The following is a 12,261-nucleotide window of genomic DNA, read 5'->3' as shown; positions in this document are numbered from 1 at the left end:
GCAAAATACAGCCATAAAACTTTTCCTGGCAGAATACAACTTCTGAGGGCAGGGGAGAGATGGAAAAAGGCCAATAGTTAATGTGTTTTAACTCTGGGGCACCTAATAGACTGGTATTGAGCAGAGACAACAACACATCCAATCTACTTTGTAAATGTTTAAATGTAAAATTAATCCATGGGATATCTAAAAAAGGTGATTTTTAGGAGTCGGAGGATAAATACAGTTCTTTATCTCATCCGTTTATTTTCACCTCGGGTTCACTTTAAAAGGGCAGTAATATTACTGCTACTTGTTGCTATTCATCTTATTATTATGATTCATGGTTTGCACTCCATCTTCTATTACATGATGGTTATTACTGATATCAATACTGCTATAATGAATGCCAGTTTTGTTTTGTAAATGGTTTCTGTTTGCTGCAATGTAACATAATAATTTAATTAGAATCATCAGAATGAAGCAGAATGTAATAAAGAGCCATATAGAGAGAGATCCTTAGCAAGAGATCTTCATGGCTGGCACTGGCAGTATTTCCTGATTATTTTATCATAAACCTGTAGGGACAGAAGATACAAGTCAATATTCACTTTGGGTAAAGAATGTTATTATTAGCAAGACAGATGCGGCTGCCAGCTAGACATTTGTCAAAATAACTGTTAATCCTTTGCTGTTGCTGTATTCTAAGACTGCCACCTAGTGGTGAAATAATATTAACAATCACAGATACAGTGTTTTCTTTATAGAAGGCTATATATAGTTCATTATTTTTAACCAAGTCTGGTGTCTTCTTGTTTGTCATGAATAACTAAGGAAATTTAAACCATTACAAATAAAAAAAAAACATTACTGCCATTATTGCCTTATGACAGATTTGCCAATTAGTTGTCAAAATAGCTGAGTGTAAATGCAAAAGCAGACAAAGATTGCCATCTAGTGGTAAACTTTTAGTACTATAGGTTATAGTTACGGTATATTGTATTTTTTTTAGGATAAAATACAGTACAACTGAAGTGTGAAGAATATGAAGGCTACCATATTTATTTCCTTTTAGATATATCAAGCACTAGCACAGTAGTAGTTGTAGTAGTAGTAATAGTAGGTAGTAGTAGCAGCAGCAGCAGTAGTGGTAGTAGTATTTATTGAATATGTACATAGAATAACCGTTTGATGGTGATATTGGATAGACAGCATGCGCCACATACATTAACCTTTCACGGTCATTATTTTCTGGCCTTGTGACAACCAGTACCGTATTCATGTTTATGGTTAATGTGATGCATGCATGCTCATTCATGATGTTATGTTATCTCAGCTACTAATGGTTGAGGAGGTTCTCAGGATCATGCCTTGTTTTTAGATGATTTTATCATTTTTGTAGTAATATAGATTGTCATCGATTGTACCTTGGTTTTGTTTTGCATAGGACATATTAGTCTCTAAGTTTATGCAGGGGGATCTCGATCTCTTTTTGCACTTCAAAAACAAAAACAAAAGACCGAGAGCCCAAATGGTGCGGTATTTTTGGATAATAATAACAAGATTAATTTAAAAAAGTTATACTCACAAACATGGGTTGCCCCTAGGCAACCACTCCATGTGCCAGTGGGGAGAATTAGAACCTGACCCCACTCAGGTATAAGATGTCGCTCTCTGTAGAAAGAAATTAGGAAGAATCCTTGCCACCATAGGTGGATCGCTTTGTAGTGAGGATAAGAACCAGAGGCGCCAAAAAGGGTAAAAACACAACGAAAATTAAAAAACTGGGGGAGACATAAATCACGACTCACCACCCATAGAGACCAAGAACCAGTATGAGACTTAATGTTCAGTCGGAACAACAACAATTTATTGGTACTCCCAGGTGCTGAGCTCATACCAGACCCCTATTTGCTTGTGCTCCTGTTTGATTGCCTGAGGAAGCGGGGAAATCCCGTGAAACGCGTAGCACCTGGGAGTACCAATAAATTGTTTTTGTTCTGACTGAACATTAAGTCTCATACTGGTTCTTGGTCTCTATGGGTGGTGAGTCGTGATTTATGTCTCCCCCAGTTTTTTAATTTTCGTTGTGTTTTTACCCTTTTTGGCGCCTCTGGTTCTTATCGATCTCTTTTTGTTTGATTTATGTTATATACGGGTCGGTGACCTATCCCCTTTATATAGAGAACTCCCAGAGTCCACATAACTAACAGGGAGTTACAATATGCTTGTTTTTTCTTTCTATTACCTATCAAGGGGAGGAGTCCACACAACTGCTGGTGGGCATTTCAGGGCAGTGCTGAACTAGTTGAAATTTCCAATCTTATTTTTTATTCATTTAGGTCTAGATGTGACTTATTTACAACAACCTTCAATTACCGATCTTTTTTTTTTCTTTTTTTGTGGTCATTATTATTATAATTGATTTATAAAGCACCATCATATTCCGTGGTTAAATTAAATGACATAGGCTTAGCTGTTACCGCAGGTGACGTTCAGAGAGTGATTTGCTTGCTGTACCGTCAGGTTGTAGTACCTGTAGTATTAAAGCTGTGTTCTTTTTTGTTTAGTTGGGACAAAGCAAGCACTCAAGCATTAGAAGTTCAGAAGATGGTAACCTGAACAACATAAATCAGACACCATCAAGATATCAGGTAAGTATATAAAAGGCAGGTCAACGAATTATAGGATTCCATATTTCCCAGCAGGTCCGGGGGGTTGAGTGATATGGTGGTGTCAGTCATTCTAAGCTGAGCAGGCATGCAGGAGGCGTGTCTGTGACCAGGCTAAATGTATTTAAAGGACTACAATTTTATTCCCGAAGGGAACATCACTATTACGGTACCTGAGGCTTAATCCAGCTCCTAGAAGACAAACATTTAGGTCCCTCGCTGCAGCTCTGGCCCTTCTTGGTGTCCTGCTGGCCACCTGTGAAGATCACCCACCCATCGCAGTACGCGCCCGGTGACAAGAAAAGCTAACCCGCTGATGGGTTGTTGATCCTTACAGGCAGCGAGTTGGACACCGAGGAGGGCAGGAGATGTGGCGAGGTACACAAATGACTTCTAGGGGCTGGAAGAAGCCCCGGGTAAGTAAAAATAGATAACACTGTTTGCCTCGGGAGACCTTTAAAGGGAACCTTAACTGAACGGGGGGTAAAGAGTTTCACTTACCTGGGGCTATTACCAGCCCCCTGCAGCAGTCCTGTGCCCTCGGAGCCGCTCTGGAATCCTCCAGTCCCCCGCTGTCACTTAGTTTCGTTTTTGACGACTCACCAGTCGGCCGGCCGCCGTATTATTGGACGCATTCCCTACTGCAATTAGCGCTGTTGCGGACCGCAGCGCGTACAAAAATACACGTTGCCGTATTCCGCACGCGTAGATATGCAGCAACGTGTATTTTTGTACGCGTTGCGGTGCGCAACAGCGCTAATTGCAGTAGGGAATGCGTCCAATAATACGCATGGCGGCCGGCCGACTGGTGAGTCGTCAAAAATGAAACTAAGTGACAGCGGCGGACTGGAGGATTATAGAGCGGCGCCGAGGGCACAGGACTGCTGCAGGGGGCTGGTAATAGGGGTTCATCTAAAAATGGCGCAGGGAGAAAAATGGCGCACCGTTCTGCCGATAAATGTATCATAAAACGCTATTTACCGAAAATACATTAAAACGGTAAATAGCGTTTTATGCTACATTTATTTCAGCACGGTACGCCATTAAAGCAAGCAGGGGGCTGCGGGTCGCTAGTATAGGCAGCAGGGGTTGTGGGAAAGAGACAGCGGGGGTTGGGGGAGAGAGGCAGTGGACACTGGAGGGCATAGGCAGCGGACGAAGATGTGTGCAATATGCATACATTACCTTGTCCCGGGCCGCCGATCGCTCCTTCCCTCCGCTCCTGCACTTTCTAGTTTGTTTGCTGTAGTCCAGCAGCCGGCCAATCACCATGCGGAGACTGAAACCGCATGGTGATTGGCCGGCTGCAGGACTACAGTAAACGAATGGAGGAAGTGAAGGAGCGGAGGGAAGGAGCGATCGGCGGCCCGGGACAAGGTAACGTATGCATATTGCACACATCTTCGTCCGCTGCCTATGCCCTCCAGTGTCCGCTGCCTCTCTCTTCCCCCCAACCCCTCTGTCCTCAGAAATTTTTAAGCTTTATAACGCTATTTAGCGTTATAAGTGTAAGGCACACTGCCTGCGCCATTTTTTAACACTTATAACGCTAAATAGCGTTATATAATGCAAGTCTATGGGGCACCCTTCTTATTCCCCTGGCGCTGTGCGCCATTTTTAACTGTCCCGGGTAATAGCCCCAGGTAAGTGAAACTCTTTACCACCCGTTCAGTTAAGGTTCCCTTTAAAGTACTGTATACACTTGAGTGAAAGTCTAAAAATGTAGGTCTGACTCACTAAATCAAAGTATAGGGGTCGACTTATACACGAGTCACAGGCAGCACTGAGCACACTGAGTTATGTGTGTTCTATTAGTGACATTCCCATTTGCAGCAATTGACACTTTCTTGATAACAGAAATGCCAAGAAAGCACGGGTCTGAAAGTCTTGGCCACAACAAGGAAAGGGGCAGGGAGGAAATACTGGTCTGCAGGAAGGGAAGTGAATAATTGCTGCACTTGGGGGCCTGTCGGAGTTATTGGCTGCACTTAAGGGACATGAGGGGTAAATGGCTGCAATACTGCATGCAGTGCAGCCATTAACCCCTCCTAGACCCCACGTGCAGGTGTTAATTCTTCCTGGTCCCCAAGTGCAGCCATTAACTTTGCTGGGTAGACTTATACTTGAGTCAATAAAAATTGCAGCTTAAATATTGAGGTCGACTTTTACATGTGGTCGACTTGAATTCAAGTAAGAGGCTGCCATAATTATTTCCTTTAAAACAATATCAGTTTCCTGGCAGTCCTGCTGATCTGTTTAGCTGCAGTGGTGTCTAAATCACACACCTGGAACTAGTGATGAGCACAAATTTTGCATATTCGTAATTCGCAATTATGATGCAAAATTGTAATGCGAAATTTGGGGAAATTAAGTTTGCATGTAAACGTAATCCATTTTGCGTAATTTCATGCCGACTTTGGCGGTTAATAGCAAAGCCCCCATACATGCTATCATCACCAAAATTGCTGCGTATGTTAAGAGGAATGCTGGGAAATTTGAAAAAAAAAAATATCTTGTTTTTTGAGATAAAAAGATGAAATGGGGCCCTAGGCAAGATAGCAGTTTTTGCCCAGCGCTGATGGTCACCTGGCTTAGTAAGATTTTGTGAGGACGGATGAATAATTAGATGCAAATATTTCTACGTTCATGCAGGATTATGTAAATGTGTATGCAAATGTATGCAGCTTGAAAACGGACCAATCAATTCAAACCTGGGTGGGACTTGATTGTTACTTTTTCAAGCTGAATAAATTTGCATATACATTTCCATAATCCGGCAATAACGCAGAAATATTTGTGTCTCATTGATCATCCCTAGTGAGGGCTAGCTTCCACTAAGCACCCTAGAATTTCTCCTGGCCCTAGGCAACTGCCTAGGTTTGCCTTGTTGACGGTCTGGCTCTAGTGGACTCTAATGATCCGATCTTTTCTGCCTGTATAGTAGAAGAGTAAACTGAGTAAATATATTGAATGGATACTTTATTCAGTGCCTTATATTACATAGAAATGGTTAGATTGGACAAAAAAAATTGAATCATTAGTGGGCACCCCCTTAAGGTAAGGAACGGTTGAAGCAGGATTTTTATTTCTTAAAACGCACTTGCATATCGTGGTTGTGATAGTGTTTTGGTATGTACAGTATAACTACACTCAGAGGCGTAACTACAAATTTTGAGGCCCACCGGTAAAACTTTGATGGTCCCCCGAGTGTTCACACCCTTTCCCTTGCCAACCCCTAGTGACCCTCACAGCATGGGGGCGCATCTTGGAACCCATCACAACCTTGGAACACATCACAGAGGCGCCTGGTGCATCCCTGACATACAACTGTTGTGTGCTTCCCCTTGTTTATTGCCTGAAGAAGCAGGGCTATACCTGTGAAACGTGTTGCAACATTTTGTGGACTATACCAATAAATTTACGTCTGTTGAAATTGACAGTTTTTGTGTCTGCTTATCGGAGGTAAGTCCACCACTGCCTTCCAAGCATTTTTAACCATTTTAGCTGATTTTATACTTCTGGCGCCTCTGTTTACAATGCAGAATACTTGTATCCACCCCCGGTGGAGGGGCAAACCCCCTTTTTCCTATTTACAGAGAGTGACTTCTTAATCCTGAGTGAGGAGAGGTCTAATCTCCCCACCTGCCTATACAGTGGTTGCCTAGGAGGTAACCCTGGTTTGTGAGTATAATTTTGTACTCTTTAATCATCATCCATTTACCAGTACATACTATACTATATTGGGCTCTTGGTGTCACTTCTGTTGGAACCCATCTTGCAAGGGATGTAAAACAAGTGTGGACATCATAATCTTCACACCCATAACAAGTGTAGCCACGAAAACACCTGATCTGAAGGATGGAACCGTTTATCACGGAGAGTGATGAAGTAGTTGGGGCCCACTTACAGCTCTGAAGCCCCCCTGCTGTCGCAGGAGCTGCTCTCCTGTAGTTACACCTATGACCTCACTACTGCTGTTCTTATTAAATAAAGCTTAGTTATGAGTTATTAATGTAAATTTTTGTTCTTCCTTAGAAAATAATGAAGCGTCTTATCAAGCGATACGTGCTAAAAGCTCAGGTTGACAAGGAAAATGATGAAGTCAATGAAGGTAAGTGAAGGGGATTCACCACTAGTGTGTACACTGTGGGCTTGATTCACAAAAGCGTGCTAACACAGTTAGCATGCCTAAAAGCTTTGCACGTGCAAACTAGGGTGCTAAGTAGTTTGCACGGCAAAACTGTTACTGTTCACGTGCTATTTTAGCGCGTGTAAAAGTTTTGCGTGCACCGCTTTGCGTGCAAAGTATGCTTATCACGCTACTTAGCACGCGAAGCAGCTGAGTTTGCACGCGAAGTGGTGCGCGCAAAACTTTATGCGCGCAAACTCTTAAGCGCATATTAGCGCGTGCAGAGCCAGTTTGCACGTGCTAAGTGGCTTTTCACTGGCGTGCTAACACTTAGCACGCTTTTGAGAATCAAGCCCTGTGTATTATGGAATTGCATTGATGCACCACCGAGGGAAATGATCTTCCACTGACTGCGATATAAAAAAACCTAGAAAAGTTTGGAGCTAACGGCCAATTTTATAGCACTATAGCTGCCTGGTGGGACCAGAACTGTTGTATTACACATCTTTCAGGGAGCCTGATGGGATATTGTAAAACGCTACAGGCAACTATGGCTCTGGACTGTCTCCTGTAGAATGTACATCTCATGGTTCACAATCGACATTTTTACAACCAGATCATTATAACAGCAATATCGCACCCCTCTACATACACAATAGCATTGAACAAGAACTGGGGCGGTTCATGAACATGAATCACATGCTTCTGGGTAGCAACAATTAGAGGGTGGCAAGAGGCGGCTCCCTTCCCCTCCGCAGTGCCACTTCACTCACCTGCTCTCAGCGTTCCAGCAATGGGATCTCCATCCACCCAACCATCGTCCTGTATCCGTGGCTACAGTGGTGCCTCATGTGACCTGTTACGTGCTGCTGGGTCACATGAGGCGCTACTGTAGTCAGAGAGGAAGAATGACTTCACATGTGGCTGGTGATCCCATCGCTTATCTGCTCAGAACAGGTGAGTGATGTGGCGTTGGTGTAACACATACCCGGCATCCTGGGGATCAGATGCTCTGAGCCAGCAGGGAGGAGATGATGTCTTGAAGGACTGGGGAGGCTTTCTCACAATGTATTGCTTCAGGCAGCAAAAAGTCTAAAACTGGCCTTGACAAGAACACGTATAAAAACGTGTGGACAGGCAGAATAAACACAACAATGCATCACGACAGTGTCATTTAACCCAGCCTGACGCATGTTTCACAACCATAAGAGGTCACTTCTTCAGAGGCATGTAGTAGAGGTGCAGATTTCCGTGAGTATCTGGAGACATACATAGATCTCTCCCAGATAGAAGATTACACATGTCCACTTCGTCAAATAATCTCAAACCGTACCATTCAATAGAGTAGATACCCCAAATAAATGTTGCACATGTATCATCCATCACACGAGGAAGGTGTTAATAATTTAAAGGTTTGGTAGTAGCCTTGGACATGTCCAACTCTATGGGGGGGGGGGGGGGGGGGGAGCCAGAGGAGCATTCAGAGGAGGGAACCAATCTGGTAAGGCACCAGAAAAAAAGCCAAAATTGGTCCCTACCTCTGTGCTCTTCGGTCCCGGCCATAGAGGCTGGCATGTCCAGGACTACTACCAGACTTTTAAAGTATTAACTCCCTTCTTGTAAAACACCTTTGTATAACCATGATCAACATACTTGCCATCTGCTCTTCAGTGTCTCTGCAGATATTTACATTTTTCCTTTAACTGCTTTCAGGTGAACTGAAGGAGATCAAGCAGGACATCTCAAGTCTACGCTATGAACTTCTGGAGGAGAAATCCCACAACACAGAGGACCTGGCAGAACTCATCAGGAAGCTCGGAGAAAGAATGTCCACTGACCCTAAACTACAGTAGCCCAGTGACTGTACTACATATCTAGATAATGCCACATGACTGCAAGACTGGGAAAGGAGCATCCCATGTGACAAGGGCCCTCCGTTATCAAAGTGTCTGGTTTAAAGAGGCTCTCCTGGCTAATGTGTTTCCATTGACCTGCAAATGCAGGTTTGCTTGAAGATATTCAGCCTTTACCTCTAGAGTTGGTCAATGAGGTGGAAATAATTCCAAATTCTTGCACATTTCATGCAAATTGAAAGCAGTTTGAAATTGGGCCAATCAGGTTCACTTCCTACTTAAACTGACTGGACCAATTCCAGGCTTCATACAATTTGCATAAGATTTGCAGGCAAGACAGAATTGTTTGCATTTCATTGACCATCTCTAGTTAGCTCTTTATTTTCTGCAGGAGCTCTATGGACAATGTGTTATTTAAACACTTACAGGTTAGCCTTGCTCATTTCAGTACTGTAAACTCTCAGCACAAAGTCCAAACTGTTCTGACAGTTACTGTGGCCAACTATCCCACTAATGGAGTACTGTGTGGAAGGGTGACCAATGCACCCTAAGAAGAAAATACAGAGACAACGGGAGCCCAAATGGTGCAGTATGTTACAAAGTAGATAAAATGAAAATTAGGTGAAATTAATACTCAAAAAGGAAAGTTGCATAGGGAGCAACCAACCACTGGAAGGAAGTGGAGATGGACAAACCCAACTCCACTCGGCTACCTAGAGAGGGTGGTGATGGTCGCATTCTTGAAAAGCAGTAGTAGAATGACATGTGGCATCAGCCCTGTGGTGACCAGACTTAGCCCTCACAAGGAGGGGCGCAAGCACAAAGGGGGTAAGAGGCTCCCATGAGTGTATAAAAATGAGTTTAAAACAAATAAAAGAGGCGGAGGTGGCTTACTTCAATAACAACAAATTAATATATACAGTATATATATATATATATACACAGTATACACCTGTCTTTTGAAACCCTTCAGCCTGAGGAAGTGGGCAGAGACTTATGAAACGCATTGCCTGTGCTTATTAAAAATGCATTATGTTTATATATGAATTTTTCATTATCGAGGTAAGCCACCTCCCCCTTTATCTCTTTTATTTGTTTTACCTGTTTTATGCTCTCCTGGGTGCCTCTTACCCTCTTTGTGCTCTAATAGAGTACCTGAGGCAAACCTTGTGTAGGAAACCCTGTACTTACTGAAGAAAAGGGTAGTCTCCGGATCCTGTAGTGGCTTCCTACGCCGTCCTCTGGGCCTCCTTTCCTGCTTGCTGACATCAGAACAAATCCTACAAGGGCTTCATGCACGTGCTTGTGCAGTAGCACAGAGCCGCTTGTGCACGAGTGGGTCCAGTTTACTGTGCAGACTCGGTCGTCAGGGGTGTAAGTAGACTTAATATGCCCCACCACCCTGCAAAAATGATAGCATGGGGTGCCCTCTTGGTCCCGAACCTAATGAGGGTCACATGATTGGGAGCCAGCGAATGGCAGCAGGGAGTGTTCTGCTGTGGAGCAGCGTCTGGAAGCAGGAAAAAATTTCAGACATTCCCACTACTCGTTACTCTGCATGGTGGGAGGAGGAGGCAGGGGCGGATTTTGTGAGCGAATGGGGAGGTTTTTTTGCTAATTCGGTGCGGTTGGGGAGAGGGAGGAGGAGAGGCCCCCAAAGCCTCTGGGCCCTCAGAGGTCGCAGGGGTGATTGTTACGCCTGACGGCCGTACTCATGCAGACGCAGTATGGCCGTGCTCATTCCTGAAGAGGAGCACGGTCCAGATCTTCTGAAGGGTCCTGGCGAGTGGTGGCAGCGGCAAGGACATCTGAAGCCTCTACAGGATCCATAGGCTTCCCTCCTCTTCAGGAAGTATATGTTTTCTTACCCGAGATTCACCTCGGCTTCTCTTTCAGACTCTTAGATACGCATACAGACTCACTGTGAGCAAATGTTTTTTTCCTTAATCAAAAAAGTTTCTCATTTTTACTCTTCATCTGTACACAGTCAGCTGTCATTGGTTTGTCACGTTGGCTCTCTTGACCACTTCCTACTGGCCAAGCATGCTAAGACGTGATGATCACAGTGGAGTCAACAAAATATTTTTTAAAATTAAATTCCCCTTTTGTTGCTAAGAAAGCCATCCCTTCAGTTCCAATCAACATTGGACAAGGATTTCAGCAAACTTTACTTCTGCTTTGTCACCTTGATAAAAACAGCCATCCCAGAGTGCTGCCATCAACGAAATACATATAGATTGTGTCAGTTTACACCCTATTTCCACTCTGTGCAGCTCATTGGTTGGAACCAGAGCCTTCTGTCATGCTGCCTCTAACCTTTGGAGCTCCTTACCACACTCAGTCAGGATAGCTCCATCTCTGGAGGTGTTAAAATCCAGATTGAAAGGCCACCAGTTTATGGCATTTATGGACATGTAGCTTTCTAACTCTGCAACATAATCTACTCTTTTTCAGGTCCCTCGGTGTCCTCTGACACTGAGGGACACGGAGGGTTACTTACCCAGATGTCCGTCGGCTTCTATGCATCTCACTCCACTCGCATGCCACCTATGGGACGCATTGCACATCTCACTACTATACTTCCTCCTTCCGGCTTGAAGGAGGAAGTGTGGTAGTGAGTTATGGAACGCATCCCATAGGTGGTGTGCGAGTGGACTGAGACGAATGGAAGCCGACGGACATCTGGGTAAGTAACCCCCCCCCCCCCCCCCCCGTCTCTTGTGGTCACACCTGAGGCAATCAAGCCTCATTTAATTTCGAATTCGAGTAGTAATTTTGAATACTGAAAAGCCCATCCCTGCTCCCGGAGGCAGAAAATTTAAACGATGGACAGCAGGGGAACCAGTACCCCGAGAGATGAGATCTAGAACCTTCTTTCTGCATAGGTGAGTATTATTACTTTTGTTTTACATGCCACCTCAGAATTGCTTTAAAGGGGACCTGAACTCTTGCACAGGACAGAAGGAAAACATAGAAAAATGCACCCTGAATGTATTTAGATAGTTTAGCCTGTCTAATTCCCCCCTCATCTGTAACTAATCACACCTGTAATTTGATCTCTCCCCTGTGTCACATGACTGCCACAGCAGAGATGGCAGATAAGCTCATTTGAAAGCACAGGCTGTAAACAATATGTCTGCTTCCATGAAAGCAGGAAGTAGACACACTGCAGATTTATTGCAGGATTTGTATCAGCTGTATCAAAGAAATGTTTTTTTGTTTAAAGGTTATTATGCTGTTGGATATTTTTCAGAGCAGAGAGGACATTCTGAGTTCAGCCCCGCTTTAAGAACCAATTACATGTAATACTTTTTATTCGAATGCGATCAGATAATTGAAATTCTGATTTATTTTTTTTATCCAACTGAATGAAATCTGAAGTACTGTTTGTGCAGTATACATCCAGGATACTATCAGACACTATGAGCCCCGATATTCCTATTATTATCACTACTTATATACAGTATGTACCCATTTATTTACCCCACCCTTGGATATATATTAGATCCAGTGAACGCTATCAAAGAACAGCTGCTCCTCTCATTATGTAATATCTATTCATTGTTATGATGTATATGATGATATCTGATCCGGAGAAGGCGATGGCATCGGTCATGTAGCGTAATAA

At 43.7% G+C, this 12,261-nt stretch overlaps 1 protein-coding gene across 1 annotated transcript in view; it reads left to right on the top strand.

Moving 5' to 3' along the window:
• TRPC6 (transient receptor potential cation channel subfamily C member 6) overlaps window positions 1–11,161 on the top strand; it is a 292,360-nt gene extending 281,199 nt beyond the window's left edge. The window contains exons 10-12 of the mRNA XM_068266852.1: window positions 2,550–2,633; window positions 6,687–6,762; window positions 8,494–11,161. Of these exons, the coding sequence (XP_068122953.1) occupies window positions 2,550–2,633; window positions 6,687–6,762; window positions 8,494–8,633 (300 nt within the window). The 3' untranslated portion in view covers window positions 8,634–11,161. The remainder of the gene's footprint in view (window positions 1–2,549; window positions 2,634–6,686; window positions 6,763–8,493) is intronic.
• Window positions 11,162–12,261: the final 1,100 nt, after the last annotated feature.

The sequence above is a fragment of the Hyperolius riggenbachi genome, chromosome 2, assembly GCF_040937935.1.
Source record: "Hyperolius riggenbachi isolate aHypRig1 chromosome 2, aHypRig1.pri, whole genome shotgun sequence".
Lineage (NCBI taxonomy): Eukaryota > Metazoa > Chordata > Amphibia > Anura > Hyperoliidae > Hyperolius > Hyperolius riggenbachi.
This window is presented reverse-complemented; position numbering and strand designations above follow the sequence as displayed.